At 57.6% G+C, this 17108-nt stretch overlaps 1 protein-coding gene across 3 annotated transcripts; it reads right to left on the reverse strand.

Moving 5' to 3' along the window:
- Window positions 1-60: 60 nt before the first annotated feature.
- Window positions 61-9572, reverse strand: GGACT (gamma-glutamylamine cyclotransferase). 3 transcript variants are annotated; one of them, XM_055119975.1, is made up of 3 exons: window positions 9551-9572; window positions 7356-7468; window positions 61-954 (listed from the first exon to the last, which is right to left on the reverse strand). In XM_055119975.1, the coding sequence occupies exon 3, from the start codon at window positions 939-941 to the stop codon at window positions 492-494; it is 450 nt and encodes a 149-aa protein (XP_054975950.1). In that variant the 5' UTR covers window positions 942-954; window positions 7356-7468; window positions 9551-9572; the 3' UTR covers window positions 61-491. The 3 variants fall into 3 exon arrangements, with proteins under 3 accessions (XP_054975950.1, XP_054975945.1, XP_004614100.3); XM_055119970.1 differs by lacking the exon at window positions 9551-9572 and adding an exon at window positions 8336-8357; XM_004614043.3 differs by lacking the exons at window positions 7356-7468; window positions 9551-9572 and adding an exon at window positions 2853-3011.
- Between the last annotated feature and the right edge of the window lie 7536 nt (window positions 9573-17108).

Below are 17108 nucleotides of genomic sequence, written 5' to 3' on the forward strand. Positions count from 1 at the left end.
GCAGACCACGGTGAGCCCCGCCCCTCCCCCATTCCCACAGAGGCCCCGTCATACCGCCTGTTTGTCTTGAGGTTCGTTTATTGTCTACCCCAAAAATTAAAAAAAAAAAATTTTTTTTCGCCCTTGGTGCTACAAGTTGCTAAAATCCAGCTGCGACCACAGCCTTTGCGTTCATTTCAAATGTTATCTTCAGATTAAAAGCGAAACCAGACACAAAAATCAAAGAAAAGGCAGCGACAGCAGAGGGGAAGAAGGGCGTTTCTCTGGATGTCATTTCGGGGGCTGCGGGGGAATGTCAATCCTAACTTCCTTCTTCCTCCCGGGCATTCGCGCGTCCCCCGAGCCCAGGTCACGCGTTGAAAGCGGCAAGCACTAAGGTTAGGGGTCAGATCTGGGGGTGACCAGCGTGGCGGCCGTTAGCCCGGCGCGGGCGCCCGCCGGAGGGGCGCGCAAGGGCGCGTAGGGCGCGCATGGGCCCGGGGCGCGCGCGCTCATCTGTTCTCCCGCGGGTTGTAGCGCAGCCCGTGCGCGCCCTGCGAGTCGTAGTCGTCGTGGTGCGGCAGGCCCACCCACTCAGGCGGGTAGCTGGCCTTGCTGTAGAGGAAGCACTGCAGCGTCTCCTGCGGCGCGCCCGGCTCGCCGTCCAGCACGATGGTGGCAGGGGTGCGCTGGTACACGTCGGGGCAGTCCTCGAAGTCGTCGAGGAAGCGCAGCATGGGCTCGTCCACGGCGTAGACCTCGCCCCGCACGCGGCGGCCCGTGCCCGGCAGCTGCAGCAGGTAGGGGATGTTGTGCGGCCCGGCGATCACCAGCGGGAAGGGCTCCCGCGTGCACCCGCGGCCCCGGAAGGCGGCGCAGCCGTGGGCGCCGTCCAGCAGCAGCGCGTGGTTGGGCTGGCCGCTCTTCAGCGTCCCGTACACGAACACCATCACGCGCGCCATGGCGCCCGCGCGGCTGCGGGGACAAGGGCAGCGGCCGTGTTAGTGGGGCCCGCCCGCCGCACCCCCGCCCCCGCCCCGCCCCTGGGCGCCGGGGCGCGCGGTTCCCACCCCTCTGAGCCGCCTTGGATTTCTGTTTGATTACTGGGGTGTCTGGCTGTGCCAGGTGTGCCAACCTGTGCGTGTCCAGGCCACTCCCGATGGGGCCTGCGAGCGGCATCTGTCCACCCCCACCCCCACCCCTTACCCAGGGCTGTGCTTCTCGAGCTATTGAATGATCTAAGGTCATGGGGGAAGCCCCCCAGGTGAGCCTGGGGCGAGCACCGCAGACAGACCAGTGCAGTGTGATGCTGAGAGGGGGTGGTCCTGGGTGGTCCCCAAGAACCAGGAGCCTGTGGCTTGTCCAGTGTGGCTAGACACAGGCTGGAGGAGGAGGAGGGGGAGGAGGGGGAGAGGGAGGAGAAGGGGGAGGAGAAGGAGGAGGAAGGGGAGGAGGAGGGGGAGGAGGAGGAGGAGGAAGACTGCCCTGGCCACATCTCCTTGCTCCTTCTCTGGGCCTGTGGAGCCAGGCCCTGCTCCGTCCGGGACAGGGTTCCCAACCTGCTCGCCTGCCAGCCCACCCTGCTCTCCGGCCTGATCTGCCCACACAGGAGGGAAGCTCGGGTCTGGAGGTTCCCATCCAGAGCCCCCCACCTAGACAGCTGGGCTTCTCGGAGTCCCTGGGAAGTCATGAGACAGTGCAGGGGACCCCCCTCCACAGAGGTTCCCCCTAACCCTCCTGGCCCGACCAGGAGAAGGGCGCTCGGGAGCGTGAATTCACCCAAACCTGGAAGGAGACAGTTCCAGGCAACACTGGAGCAGGAACAACACTTCTGGACTCTACAAGCAGCTTCACTCTTTACCACATCAGACCCGAATAACCCTGGGCACGCTGGGGGTGGTCCCCCAAGAGCAACAAAACCAGAAGCCAAAGACGCTCGCAGGAAAGGAGAGTATGGGGCAAGCTTGTAAAGAAAGGGCAAGTTCTGAATATTGGTGACCCCCGCTTACACGGAGTAAGAGGGGAAACCCCTGATGGTGCCCACGGACGCAGCGCAAGTACTTGAGAAAAGGAACAGGTCCCGGTCAAAACTCGTGGTGGTGGGGGGGCCCCAAACAACAACAAAACAAACTGCTCTAGCTGGGGGCTGGAGGGAGCACAGGGCTCCGGCACTCGCCCGACTCGAACCCTCCAGCCCGGAGAAGCGCTGGGAGTGGCCCCCAAACCCAAAATAAAGAATCAACTGGGCTGGAGCAGAGGGCGTCTGCCTTGTTATTGGCTGACCCGGGTTCAACCCCAGCATCCCATAGGGTCCCTCGAGTACCACCAGCAATGATTTTTTTTTTTTTTTTTTTTTGCGTTTTGGGTCACACCCGGCAATGCACAGGGGTCACTCCTGGCTCTGCACTCAGGAATCAGTCCTGGCGGTGCTCAAGGGACCATACGGAATGCTGGGAATCAAACTCAGGTTGGCCATATGCAAGGCAAATGCCCTACCTGCTGTGCTATTGCTCCAGCCCAAACATTGATTTTTTTTTTTTTTTAAAAAAGCAAAAACACTCATAAGACCAAGACCAAGAGGTCCAGTACTGACCCGGATGGAGGGGAACACTGTCCCGGTTTCCCCAACCGCCTCCACTGCTGAGACTGGCCACGCACACAGGCCGGGCCCCCAGGGGGTATGGGACGAAGGGCCTGCGGGCAGGTGGGGGGCACAGAGACAGGACGCGGAACCCTGCCCCCTCCACCGTCGGGGGAGCCCAGGGCTGAGTCTCCCCGGGGCAGCGGGTGGGTCTCCTCTCCTGCACCCCAGCCTCTGTTGTCTGGGCCCTGGGGTCCACCCCTGGTGTCCACCCGGCAGCAGCAAACCTTACCTTCCCGGCTGCACTGGCCCGGCCCCGAGTCCGCACCGGAGCCCAGGGACAGTGGGCTTGGGGTGCAGCCGGCCCGGAGAGAGGGGGCGTATCCCCCCACCGCCCCGCTGGCCGGGCCCTGGCTGCAGCCCCGGGACACTGTGTGCCCGGCACAAAGGCAGCACTGTGGCGGGGGCCAGGCCTGGCACCTAACACAGGGGCCTGTGTGGGGCTCCCGGAGGCTCCTGGGACGCCTCCCGCCCCCTCACCTCGCCCTCCCCCTGGGGGCGTCCCTCGGGCTCCCGCCCCCTCCCCTCGCCCTCCCCCTGGGGGCGTCCCTCGGGCCGGGTCTTTCCCTGCTCCGCCCTGGGCCTCCCGCCCGCATCCCTGCTGAATGCCCCTGGCGTGGCCAGCTGCTGCCTACTGGCCAAAGGTCAGCCCTGCCCGCCCCGCCCCCAGGGCACGTGGGAAGCCACGCCCCCGAGAGGGGCGGGACCCCGAAGCACCCAGCCCCACCGCCCGGCTGAGGGCCAGTGTCCACCAGAGCGCCCCTCTGGGCCCAGAGCCTGGCACGCAGGCCCCGCCCGCCCCGCAGCAGGGGAGCCGGCAGGAAGGAGTGTCGCTCCCGCCCTGGACACAGGTCCCGGGGCTCCTCCCGAGGGGGGCTCTCGGCCGCTCCCCCAGCGACCTCCAGCGACCTCCTCGGGGCCACACAGCAGCTCTGCGGAGGGTCCCGCACGGCTTGGCCCAGCGCCCCCTTCACAGGAGACAGTGACTCGGCAGCACCCCTGCCCCAGCTCCACCTCCTGTAAGTGGACAGACAGAAAACACCCCCCAATGGTGCCCACAGCTGCCATGTGCTCTGGCCCTCCATACCCCCCAAGTGCAGCAGCCCCCCACCGGGACCTGGTTTCAACCGGATGGGAAACTGGTTTAAACTGGTTTAAACTGGAGGAACCCAACTTGCAAGCATGTGGTCTGAGTCCAAATCCCTGATGTCCCACATGTGGTGAGCATGAGCCAGGCAGCCCTGCTGTCCACCACACCCAGCTCTGCGCCACAGCCACAGGTGTGTGTGTGTGTGTGTGTGTGTGTGTCTGCGAGTGTGTGAGTACATGTGTGTGAATGTGTGTGTCTGTGTGTGTTTGTGTGTAAGTCTGTATGTGTTTGTGTGTGTATATGTTTGAGCGTGTTGTGTGTTTGTGTATGACTTTGTTAGCGAGTCTGTTTGTGTGTGTATATATGTGTGAATGGGTGAGTATGAGTGTATGTGTTTGTGTGTGTGTGTATATGTGTGTTGTGTGTGTGCATGTGTGAGTGTGCATATGCGTGAGTGTATATAAAATGTGTTAGTGTGTATGAGTGTGGTATGTGTGTATGTGAGTGTGTAGAGTGTGTGTGCGTGTATGAGTCTCTGTATGTGTGTGTTTGTGTATTGTATGAGTGTGTGCGTGAGTGTGTGTGAGCACCGTGGAGAGCGGTATGGAGTCCTGCCAACACCGTGGCCGCACAGCACATGGGCACCAGGCCTGCAGGCTGGGCCCGCCGTGATCATGGGTGCGAGCTGAGTGCCAGCCCCCGTGGGCACAGCTGCAGGAGCACAGACCGCAGCAGCGGCCTCGGCACGCCCACCCCTGCTCACCGCCACAGCGACCCTGGGGGGGGATGAGCACTGCCCGAGTGGACGTGAGCCCAGCCCAGACACGCGGAGCACTGGGAGGAGACAGCGAGAGCATCGCCGGCAGCGGCCCTCGGCTAGGCCAGGGCACAGCCCGGCCCGGGCGGGCCCGGGGATCCTCTGCAGCCTCCCGGGGCGGCGAGTCTCAGGGCATCTGACTGGCCCCTCGTGGCCAGGGTGGCTCCTTGGCCGGCAGCGCCCTGAGGGCTGTCACTGAGCCGGGGCCATCGGCGCGTTTTCCGTCTGCCAGTGACGCAAGTGTCGGCCCTGGGTACCGGCCCGTGGTGCTCTGCCTCCCTGGCGCTGGGCAGAGCCGCCTGAGAGCCCCTCAGCGCTCACCTCGGAGCCACTGGCCTCCCGCCGCCCGCTGGCACCACCCTGTGCCACCCCTTCATTTATTCGTCAGTTCTTTCTTTCTGGGGGGGGTTACATCTGGCGATGCCCAGGGCTCACTCACTCCAGAATCACTCCTGGCGGCGCTCGGGATGCCGGGGATTGAACCTGGGTCGGCCGAGCGCAAGGCCAGTGCCCTCCCCGCTGCACTGTCGCTCCGGCCCCCGCTGGGACTGACCACTCCCGATGGTGGTTGGGGTCCGTATGGGGTGCCGGGAGCTGGGCCAGCTGCGTGCTAGGCCACGCCCTCGCCCCTGGCCCTGTCAGGGTCTCCGTTTCCCTTAGAGCACAGGAAGCCGGCAATCCCCCCAGGCGGTGGGTGCCCACCCTGACAGCGGCAGGTGGGCCCCGGGCATCTGCTGCCCCCAGGGGAATCCGATGAAGCCTCTGCACGTTTCCTGCATGAGTCTCTCGAATTTGTGAATTTCCGTCCACGCACTAAAGCGGACACTTGCGCAAAGAGCCACTGAGGCTGAGCTGAGGGACACGAATGGGGTCTCGATGTGAGTGATGCACACAAGGGTGTCCCGAGAGCACCTGGGGACCGGGTCCAGGACTGCCCCAGCGCCTTGCCTCTGGACCGCACCGTCACAGGCTGCCACCAGGGGGCAGCAGGCGTATGAACCCTCCAGGAGTGCCCGGGGTCCCACCTTTGCTCGCAGCGCCTGCATGAGCCTTGGAGGGGGCCCCTAACAGCTTTCCAAACCAGGCTGGGGGAACGCGGGTGAGCTGGAGCCGACATCCTGGCCAGCTCTTCCACCGACCCTCACTCATTCCGGTCCTCACCCTCGGGACGGGTCCACCCCGGCTATATCTTTTCTTTTTGAGTCACACCCGGCCATGCTCAGGGGTCCCTCCTGGCTCTGCACTCAGGAATCACTCCCGGCAGTGCTGGGGATTGAACCCGGGTTGGCCGAGTGCAAGGCAAACGCCCTCCCCGCTGTGCTACGGCAAAGCCGGTGCAGGTGCACGCTCTCACCGATAGCTGGGAGGCTCCAGGGAAACCTCCGTCACCACCCCCCACCGGCCAGCGTGATCCCGCACGAGCTGATGGCGAGGCCAGCAGGGCGGTGCTGGTCACGGCTGTGAGACGGGAGAGGGGAGCGGAGACGCACAGGAGGCAGGGGCGCTGCCAGCCCCCGAGGGCATCGGCTGGGGAGAGCCAAGAAAACCCCCAGCTGGACGACTTTCTCCCTCTACGTGGCTTCCCAGCATGGACAGGGGCCATCGGCCAGCGAGGAACCACCGGACAACCGCAAAGAATGGATTTCGTGACAGGTATTGAGTGACCTCTTTTTAAATGACTAAACACCATTTTTGTAACAGCCAACAAGCTGAAATTCAAAAAGTCATAATACACCGGTTAGAGTAGCTCAGATCTCGGGGCTGGAGCCATGGCACAGCGGGTGGGACGTTTGCCTTGCACGCGGCCAACCCACCCCAGTTCAATCCCCAGCACCGCGTGGTCCCTGGAGCACGGCCAGGGCCAGCCCTGCAGGCCTCGAGTACCACATCCTGAGACCCTCGCATGGGACCTCCAGACAGGGGGGCTGCCCTGAGCACTGCTGGGAGCCCCCCCGCACACCCGGAGAGCATTTTCTTTTCTTTCTTTTTTTTTTTTTTTGCTTTTTGGGTCACACCCAGCAATGCACAGGGGTTACTCCTGGCTCATGCACTCAGGAATTACTCCTGGCAGTGCTCAGGGGACCATATGGGATGCTGGGATTCAAACCTGGGTCGGCCGAGTGCAAGGCAAACGCCCTACCCGCTGTGCTATTGCTCCAGCCCCCTGAAGAACACTTTTCAAATCTCACTCTTGCTCAGATCATGGCCCCCAGGGGATGCCACCGTTCATGGCCGGCTGCCCAGCTTCCGGGCCGCGAGGAACGGAGGCCCCGGCCGTGCACGGTGCCCTGGGGGCCCCCAGCCTACTCCGGCCACTCCCGCATGTCCTGGCGCGTGGGCAAGGCCTGGCTCCCGGAACTGAGCCGGACACTCGGCAACTCTTTCTAAAGCTCTGTTCAAACAAGTCCTGGGACACGCGTGGGAAACGGACACCGGCCAGGGCAGGGGGGGGAGCCCCAGAGGGGGTCGGGGTCAGAGGACACTAGGGTAGGGCTAGGGGTCGGAGGTCAGTGGGTGCTGGGTGGGGCTGGGAGTCAGAGGGCACTGGGTGGGGCTAGGGGTCAAAGGTCAGTGGGTGCTGGGTGGGGTCAGAGGGTACTGGATGGGGGTTGGGGGTCAAGAGAGTCCTGGGTGGGGGCCGAGGTCAGAGGTCAGCGGGTGGAGATGGGGGTTAGAAGAGCCCTGGAAGCTGGCGGCGAGGTGACCCAGCCCCACTGGCCCTCCTGGAGAGCCGTGGGCACGTGCTGGTGGCCTCTCAACACAGGGTGGCAGGACAAAGCAAAGAGTGACCAGTCCACTGGGCACCAGTGGTGCTGGGTGCGGCTCACCTGGACCCTGGCTGCTTCCCACGCGGGGAGCCCTGGGGCTGGAGAACTGGTGTCACAGGTCACGGGCGTTGCCCCTCACGGGAGCCCTCGGGCCGGTGTGGGTCCTGCTGGGGCTGGGAGTGAGAGGGAGGAGGCTGAGGTCGGGAAGGAGGGGAGGGCCCCCACCTCCACCCCCCAGGAGCAGCCGCCCACCCCTCCCTGGGAACCAAGCTCTGGGTGGGCGTTTCCGAGACCCACAGCCCAGGGTTTCTCCGGGCGGCAACAACAAGCTTTGCCAACTCCTGCCCTGGGAACGCTACCCGCTGCCCGGCCGGCTGAGAGCCTCGGCTCGGGCCAGGGCCGGGGGCCAAGGCGAGGCCAGCGCTGGCCCTTCCGGGAGAAAGTGGGCCAGCCCAGGCCCGTCCAATTTAAAGAGACAGCAGGCACCCACGGTCTAAAGGGCAACGGGCCGGGAACGGACACCACAGTGGCCTGAGCTGGAGGGGACCCTGGCACGCCCTGGCACCCGGAAGGTGCCCCTTTGGGCCACTCTGTGAACGCCAGCCTGTCAGCAATGGACTTAATACCCCTGGCTTTCCCAGATGTTCTGAGTCTCCTCCCCCTGCACAAGGCAACTGTGCTGGACTCTGCCCTGACCCACTCCCTTCTCTTTGCCGTGTGGGGGCTCCAACTCCCCGAGGCACTCCTGCCCCCCCCCCACACACACACTGGCCTTCCCTCTCTGATGCAGGGGGCAGGATGTTGTCCTGCACATGGAAGATCGTGGTTAGGGTCCCTGGTGCCCCACCAGGAGGGACCCCTGAGCACAAGCCAGGGCTGAGTCCTGAGCCCTGCCTGGTGTGGCTCGGAAACCAAAATAAACCTCAAACACAAAATAAAAAGGAAAATGCAACCCCCAAAATCCTGCTTTTACGTTTTTTAAAAAAAATCTCCAGCCTTTGCTCTCTGGGTGACCACCCCCCCCCCCCAGCTGTGCCCACCTCTCACCGGTGCTCCGGGGTGCCCCAGAAAATCTCCAGCCTGCTGGATAGTGCGGCCCCAAAGTGACCCTTCCCTTGTCCTTCCCAGCGCCCCACCGCTCCCGCCCTCTGACCTTTGGCTGGGCCCGGGCGCTGGCGCTTTCCCCGCAGTGTCCAGGAGAGAATGGGCCCGTGCACCCTTGCACCCCGAGCCCCGCCCGCAGGTGGGTGCAACCTGGGCAAGATGCCCGGGCAACTCCGGGCACCTGCACGGGCAGGAGCGACCCTTAATTAAGTCGCTGCGTAGACAGGCCCATACACTATTATTTTTTTTTAATGGGGTGTGTGGGGGCGGGGAGGAGCGGTAGGGCCACACCCCTGCCGCCACCGGTAGGGATTCTTGGGGTCACCCCAGCGCAAGGCAACCCCAGGACCCCCCCCCCCACCTCACCCCCCCCCAGCAGCGGCGGTCTGCCAAAGCCGGTTGGGCAGGTTCTAGGAAAAGATCCAAAACTTTGATTTTGGAAAAACAACTGGGCTCTCTGGGTGTTGCCGTTCCCTTGCAGGACCTTTCCTCGGTCCCCTTGCCAACGGGGGCGCACAGCCCCACACCCGGGCGCCCCCCAGAGGGGGCCCTTTCAGGGGCTGCACTTGAGCGTCCAGGGGGTCGCCGGACGTCCAGCGGATCTTACCAACCCAGCAGGACAAACCCCAGATGACCCCCACGCCGGCTCGGCGGCGGCCGCCTCCACCTGCGCGAGGCCCCTCCGCGCCCCCCTTGGCAAGGCCAGAGTCCAAAACCCGCTCCCGCCCCGGGCCCACCCCCTGGAACCAACGGCGCTTTTGCAATTAAAAAAAAAAAAAAAATTTGCATCTTTGTAAAAACACAGTTTTTGTTCTGGCGGGTCGTGGGGCTGGGGGGCAGCGGGGGCGGGTCGGGGGAGGCGGGGGGCGCAGTGAGGGCCACGGCGAGGAGGGCCAAGGGCCGGCGCGCCTGACCAGGTTCCCACGCGCTGCCCGAGCCGAGGGCGGTGGACAGGACGCGAAGGGACGCGCCCGCTGGACCTGGGCGTCAGGGGCGGCTGCGGCCGGGCGCTCCGGGCCCCGGGGCCCCCGCTAACCCGCTGCCAAGTCCGAGCCGGCACGGTTAACCGCCGCGGCCCCGCCCCCGGCGCCCCCCGAACCCGCGGGGTCCAGCGCAGCCCCCCCCCCCCCCGGGACCGCGCCGCGCCTCACCTGCCCCGGCCGGCCAGAGCGGCCCGGCCTGCCGCGCGGAACCGCCCCCCGGAGGCCGCCCCCGCCTGCGCCCCCTGCAGGCGGGACGAGGTAGCGGCCCGACCCCGCGCGCGCTCACCTGGACGCACCGCCTACCTGCGCACGTCTGGGATGCCCGCATTCTCCTTCAGCCCCTCGCAGGGGGACACTCTGTCTTCTGTCTTTGCCCCTGGCTTGGACGTGGGTTTAATCTGAGAATGCCCTCCCCACTGTATTCGCTCTGCGGCTGACCTGGCTTTGATCCCTGGCATCCCATCTGGTCCCCTAGCACCGCCAGGCATGGTCCTGAGAGTAGAGCCAGGAGGAATCCCTGAACACTGCAGGTATGTAGTCCCCAAGCAACACCCCCCCCCCCGAAAAAAACACAGTGCAAATTTTTTTCTGAAGATGCTCCTTCTTTTAAAAAAAAATTTAATTAGGGGCTGGAGCAATAGCACAGAGGGTAGGGCATTTGCCTTGCACGCGGCCAACCAGGGTTCGATTCCCATCATCCCATATGGTCCCCTGAGCACCGCCAGGGGTAATTCCTGAGTGCAGAGCCAGGATTAACCCCTGAGCATAGCCCGGTGTGACCCAAAAAGCAAAATAATAATAATAATAATAATTTTAATTGATTAATTAATTTTAGATGCTCTTTCTGGTTTTAGTGACGTTATTCTTGGGATCCAGGTGACAGGTCTGGGACAGAGATGGAGATGGGGACACTTTTGTCCTCTCTTCCCCCAATATTAATATTTAGGTAGTAATAATTGGACAAACGTTATTCTTTATCGTAAGGTAAATAAGCAAACCAAACCCTTAGACAGAGCGGCATCTTGAACTCTCACGAAACCTCAATGAGCTTGGTCACTGTGTGGATATGATCGATCATGCTGACTCCTTTTTGGAACTTGGCTTGCTCGCATGGTTGTTCTTCTAGTGTTCTGCCAATCCTATTCAGGATTGAGGCTCGCACCAAACCACATTGGCAAATGAGCTCAAGAGTTTCCAAAGACAGGCGTCTTTTTGTGGCTTTTTCTCTCTCAGCATTCCTCGAACAATCATGGAGATGCTGAACCAGTCTATCGTATTCCTCGTCGATGTTATCAATGACGGAATCTTCTCATATTGCTGCAACAGTGTCAAAGAGCTCCAAGTTGGTGGTTGTTCTGGGAGTTCTCTTCTTAAACTTTGCAGCCCTTTCTCCCACTCCGTGAAGCAGAATTTCGCACAAGGAGACGGTAGTTCAATCCCATTTGGAATTTTGGGACAACAGCGACATCGGTCAGGCAAAACTATTGATTGAATATGATATAGTCAATTTTGTTGTGAACTGTCCATCAGAAGACTCCCATGTCCAACGTTTAGATCCAGCCTCCTGGAACTGTGAGTTACCATGATGGTCTTGGTCAACATGATGAACTCAGACATTCTCTCACGCTGTTTATTCCATTCTAGGCCATGGGTCCTGATGAAGAGTTCTTTGGGTGACCTTCTCGGTCCTATCTTGGCATTAAAATCACCGACAATGACCTTGTAGAAGGTGTGGTCTTCTTTATAGAACTTCTCCAGCTCCATGTAGAACTTCTCAATTTCTTCTTCGTCGTAGGTGGATGTTGGTGCATAGACGACCAAGATAGAACCTGCCAGCAATGAGCCACATCTATTCAAATGTAAGCATCCGATTTGGGTTGTTAGGCATTCGAACGAATCAATGCTCATGGCCAAGTTCATGTTGATGAGGACACTGACACCACTGACGCCTCTGTTGTATGTTCCGAGGAACAGTTCTTCTCCAGTGTCAAAAATGGCATGATGTGATCGATGTCTTCTCATCTCGGTCAATCCAATGACATCGTACTTGATCTTCTGCACTTGCACCATCAGGTCCTCGATGGATGCTTCTGATGCCAGCGTAGGTGTTAAAAGTGCAGAGAGTCATTTTAGTCCTTCTTTGTTTTGGCAGCCTAGTTCAGCCCTGAGATTTTAGCAGCTTCTCCTTGTTCATCCTTCTCAACGCTGCCATATTGGGGGCTCTTCCAGGGTCAGGGGAATGAGGCCCATTTTTGTTACTGTTTTTGGCATATTGAATATGCTGTGGGTAGCTTGCCAGGCTCTGCCGTGCGGGTGGCATGTTGGAATGATCTGCATGCTGACAAACATGCCACACACCTGTGCATGCACATACTGCTCACATACAGAAAGTACTGGCCCAATGGACACAGTTGATGCAAGGAGTCCAGCCCTGCACCTGCTTACATCTCTGGGCAGCACCTGTTGGTTTGGTCTTTGTCCGTTGGCACTGTTACCACCCCCTCACCATGATAAGGCCGTGAACCATTGAGTCATTGATGTAGAGAGGGGTTTGGCAGGGCGATACCATTTCACTAAAACTCTTCAGTGCCACCCTTGAGAACGTCATGCAATGACTGGAATGGGAAGGAATGGGAGTGAAGATAGACAGTCAGCAACTACACCACCTCCGCTTCGCTGATGACATCATTCTAATAGCACCAAACATTAGACAGTCAGCAACTACAGCACTTCCACTTTGCTGATGACATCATTCTAATAGCACCAAACATTAGCCAAGCGGCACGAATGCTGGCTGACTTTGACCATGAGTGTGTAAAGGTTGGACTGCAGCTGAATCTCATGAAGACAATGTTCATGAGAAACAAACTAGTTCCTCACATTCCATTTGCTCTCAATGGAATGAACATCTCTGAATGCAGCAGTTATGTGTACCTAGGTTGAGAACTCAACATGATGAATGGCCGGGCACCTGAGCTGCGCAGGAGGAAGAGAACAGCATGGAACGCCTTCAAGAGCGTCGAAGAAATTGTTAAGAGGACGAAGTACCTCCGGCTCTGGGCACATCTTTTCGACTCCACTGTTCTTCCTTCACTAACATATGCCTCAGAGATCTGGGCCCTATGAAAACAGGATGAGGAATGCTATTTGGGTCTCCCAAAGAGGAATCAAAAGAGCCATGGTTGGAATATCACATTTTACTCCAGTGAGAGAAGGAATCCGGAGTTCTGACCTCCATGGACAATCGAAAATCAGGGACGCTGTCTCATTTGCCAAGGTGTCGAAAATCAGATGGGCCGGACACGTAATGTGATTTGGAGATGATCACTGGACTAGAGCTGTTATCGACTGAATTTCATGGGACATCAAAAGGACACCTGACCGCCCCCACCTACAAGATGGTCAGACTTCTTCGTCAAGGCCCTGAATGGACAGTTTGAGGCTCTTTGTGTTCCTGGAGCGAGCAGATGCCATTGGGCTACACTAGCACGTGACAGGGATGAATGGAGACATTACTGGTGCCACTTGAGCAAATCCATGAGCAACAGGATGACAAGTGATACAAGTGATACACGTTATTGGGGGCTGGAGCAATAGTATAGTGGGTAGGGCTTTTGCCTTGCACGCGGCCGACCTGGGTTCAATTCCCAGCATCCCATAAGGTTCCCTGAGCACCACCAGGGGTGATTCCTGAGTGCAGAGTCAGGAGTAACCCCTGTGCATCGCCTGGTGTGACCCAAAAACAACAAAACAAAACAAAAAACCCAAGTGATACATGTTATATAACATGTATATTTAAGTCATCCAGCTTATTATTTTGATACATTTATGGTCACACTATGATGGCTACTTTTTGGTTTTGTTCTGGGGCCACTCTCAGGGATCAATCCTGGCAGCATTGGGGTTGGGGGGATTATGTGCAGTGCTGGAAATCGAACCACGGTTGTCTACATCCAAGAAAATCACCCTGCCCGCTGTACTATCTTGCCACCCCTGAGGATGACTGTTTTTGTTATCTTAGACCATGCAGGTAGTTGTTCCACCTGCATTTCCTGGCTTGGACATAATAAAGGAGGTGCCTGGTTATCTATTTGATGAGATATACTCCGCTTGGTACTGTGCGGAGAAGCCTGGTCTCATCTCTCTGCACCTGCCTGTCTCCAACATCACAGGGATTGCACGATAGATGGGAAAATATTTTCTATATCTCTTGGCACTTACAATGTGAATTATACTACGGAATGGGGAGATCACGTAAGGAGTTTGAAATAAAACTGAGGAGCTTAGTGAAAACTACTGACATATTATCTCAGGATCCAAGTAAATCACTATAAAAGCCCTCACTGGCCCCCAAATAACCTGCAACCTACATTGACTGGGTGTTTTTTGTAGCCCCTGTAGTTAAGAATAAGTTTGCCTTTTTTAAAAAAAATTATTCTTTTATTGAATCACCATGTGGAAAGTCACAAAGCTTTCAGGTTTAAGTCTCAGTTATACAATGCTCAAACACCCATCCCTTCACCAGTGCACATATTCCACCACCAAGAATCACAGTATACCTCCCCCCACCCCCCACCTCCCCAGCCCCCCACCCCACCTGTGTAACATAAATTTCACTTTACTTTCACTTCACTTTGATTACATTCAATATTTCAATAAAAAACTCACTATTATTGTTTGGAGTTTCTCCCCCCTAAAGTCGGACCTGCTGAAAAGGAAGCATTTGGTAATTTGTTTTCCATTGCTGAGAATGAAGAGATATGAGGTCGAGCAGCCACACTAGTGGCCACATGGTTTTGGATTTCTGTATTTTAGTAACTAAGTCCAGAGAAATATCTTCCAGAAATTGCATCATTGCAAGCTTGTATTTCTCAGCTACTTTATATTCCACATGAGTAAGTTTGCCTTTTTTTAATGCTTAAAAAAAATTCAAAGAAAAAAATGCCTTGCAACACATGACAATGATCAGATTCAAACTTCAGTGCCTATCCAGAAAGAAAGGGGTGGGAACTGCAGAGACAGTGCAGAGTTAAGGTACTTGCCTGGCATGCAGCCAACTCCAGTCCACTCCCCAGCAAGGCATAAGTCCCCCACCAGCATTGCCAGGTGTGGCCAAAATGCCCCCTTATTACCCTTCCCACCAAACAAACAAAAAATTTCCTAAAAACAAAACTCTATAGATGGGATTTACAAATTGGATCCATGCAGGCAAATGTGTGTGCAGAAAAGGAAGAAAACACGTATACCTCAAATGATTGGATTCTTTGTTTCTATTTCTAAGAGTGGCTCAAAAGAATTGTTCAATTGGAAGGTAGCCGACCAATTTTTGTTTTTAATTCTTTCAAGTTATTTTACTCAGTACAATAGGTCTCATTGCTAAGCAATTTCCAGGGAAAGGAAATTAATGAACAGAGAGAACCCACTTCACAAAGCTAAGTTCATTCACATTAAGTCCAATCACGGTATTTCTAGAATGAATGGGTACTTCGGGACAACATGCCTTGTTGCCAGATACTTAAAAAATAAAGCATTGACCTTTTCTCCCCCCAAGACACACAACACCTTTTCTGTGGAATTACCCAAACAATTACAATTGAGATGGCTTAGGATGTCCTTAAACATCTTCTGCAGAAATAATGAGCAAAAAGACGAGAATAATGGGCTATAGAAAATTATCTCATTTGTTTTGGTGAATGACTCTGTCATCATGAATAGAAGAATAATTGTAAGAATTCTCAGAAAAGATAAGCTGACGCGCCAAATAGATGCTTCACCAGAATGGGACACTAATTACATTGAAAAGACAGTCAGGTTGCAAGTTGATCTCTGGACTGTACCTTCGCTGCCCTCCTTCCCCTTCCTCTCTCTTCCCCTTTATACTTCTCCTCCTTCATTGCCGTGCTGGGGACCAAACCCATGCAAGGCAAACACTCTATGGTCACATGATACCCCCACCTGCCTCTGTTCTTCTTCAAGCCAGAATCACGGTATTGGCCCTGCTACTCACACAGTAGCTTTTAAGAGCAAAATGAGGCTTACCTGGCATCTGGAAATGTAGATAATGGTGAAAGAAATGTAGCCTGAGTCCCAGAGCTGTAGGCAGTGAATGTGTCACTTATGTGGCTGGCATAGGAGGACGCTGCTCCGTCCGGCCTTTGACGGACCAGTACGATCATTCCCGTTATACACGTCTGCAGAGGCGCCGTCGGGTGAGTGCCGGGACTGGAGACCAGAGCGCCGGACCCTTTCGGAAAAGCACGTGATACGGCCTAATAACGCTGTCCATACTTTGCCAAAGGGGAAATGGGAGGGAAGGGAAGGGAAGGGAAGGGAAGGGAAGGGAAGGGAAGGGAAGGGAAGGGAAGGGAAGGGAAGGGAAGGGAAGGGAAGGGAAGGGAAGGGAAGGGAAGGGAAGGGAAGGGAAGGGAAGGGAAGGGAAGGGAAGGGAAGGGGAGGGGAGGGGGAACGGAAGAAAGCAAAGGAAGAAGTGAGAGGAAGGAAACAGGAGGAAGAGATGGAGGAAGGAAGAAGGGAAGGAAATACTCTCTGTGGCCCTGTCAGCAGCTTCAGGGTCAGGATGCAAACCAACCTTGGGCGTGCGGGGGCCTGAGCCCCAACTCCCGTCCCACACGCCAGACACCAACTGGCATGGCCCCCTCGGGCCCAGAACTGCCTCCTGGGGCCAGGCATTGACCCATGCCGTCTGGTCGGCTGAGTGTCATTGGGAGAGCCCCCCAGCCCCTCCCCAGTAAATCAATGCTAAACCCAGGGGAGGGACTCAGCGGGGAGCCCTGGTCTGTGGGCTCTGCCGCCTGTGCTGGCGAGAGTCCCTGGGCAGATGAGGCTGACGCTGTTACAGGACGAGCCCATGACCCACGGGCGACCCCAGCATGAAACAGGGCTGGGACCAAGCCAGGATCGACAGTTGGTCGAACTGGGAGCGTGCATGCCACAGCACCCCACCGGAGATGGGGTTTGGAGACTGAGGCAGGGTGGAGGCCAGCATGGAGCAGCGGCTGAGCCCAGGCAAGGCTGCTGGCCGAGGGTCCACCTCATGTCGGGCTGCAGAAGGGATGTGGGGGCTGTGAGTGTCGGCTGCTGTGTCCCAAGGTGTCCCAGTGTCTCTGGGATGGAGACAGGCTGCGTCTTTCTTTGCACCAGGTGACCTGGGCGTCCCCCATAACGCAGATAGCAACACGTCCAAGAGGCCAGGCCTGTCCTAAGCAAGGTTCCTCAGCAGAGGAGGGAGCAGTAAGCTGTGAGGGCATGAGTGTTTGCACGGGGCCGAGGCACGCACCTTACACACGGCTCATCCTGCTTCCATCGCTACAGAGGGCCCCCCGACAGCAGTGACCCCTGAGCACCGCTGAGGTGGCCTCCCTCCTCCTATAACAACCGTCACCCACCAAAAGGGGTGCTGGTACATCCCTAGCCACCCCCCGGGAAAGTGGGGAGGTCACAGCTCCCACTTCTCATAGGCTGAGGACCAAGAGACGCCTCCTTTTTCCCTCTCAGAATTAGAAAACCCTCCCAAATCTTCCATATCCACAAGGGCACGAGAGCTTCAAACGTCCTGACAGTTCACAACAGACTGTTTTGAACACACAGACATGGGGGGTGGAGAGACAGGACAGTGGGCAGGGCGCTTGTCCTGCACCCGGCCGACCTGTGTTTGATCCCCCACGCCCCGAGTGATCCCCTGAGCCCCACCAGGAGTGGTCCTTGA

The sequence above is a fragment of the Sorex araneus genome, chromosome 1, assembly GCF_027595985.1.
Source record: "Sorex araneus isolate mSorAra2 chromosome 1, mSorAra2.pri, whole genome shotgun sequence".
NCBI lineage: Eukaryota > Metazoa > Chordata > Mammalia > Eulipotyphla > Soricidae > Sorex > Sorex araneus.

Excerpts from the sequence above, each read along its gene's own strand:
- GGACT (XM_055119975.1), bottom strand. The coding sequence starts at position 941 with ATGGCGCGCGTGATGGTGTTCGTGTACGGGACGCTGAAGAGCGGCCAG.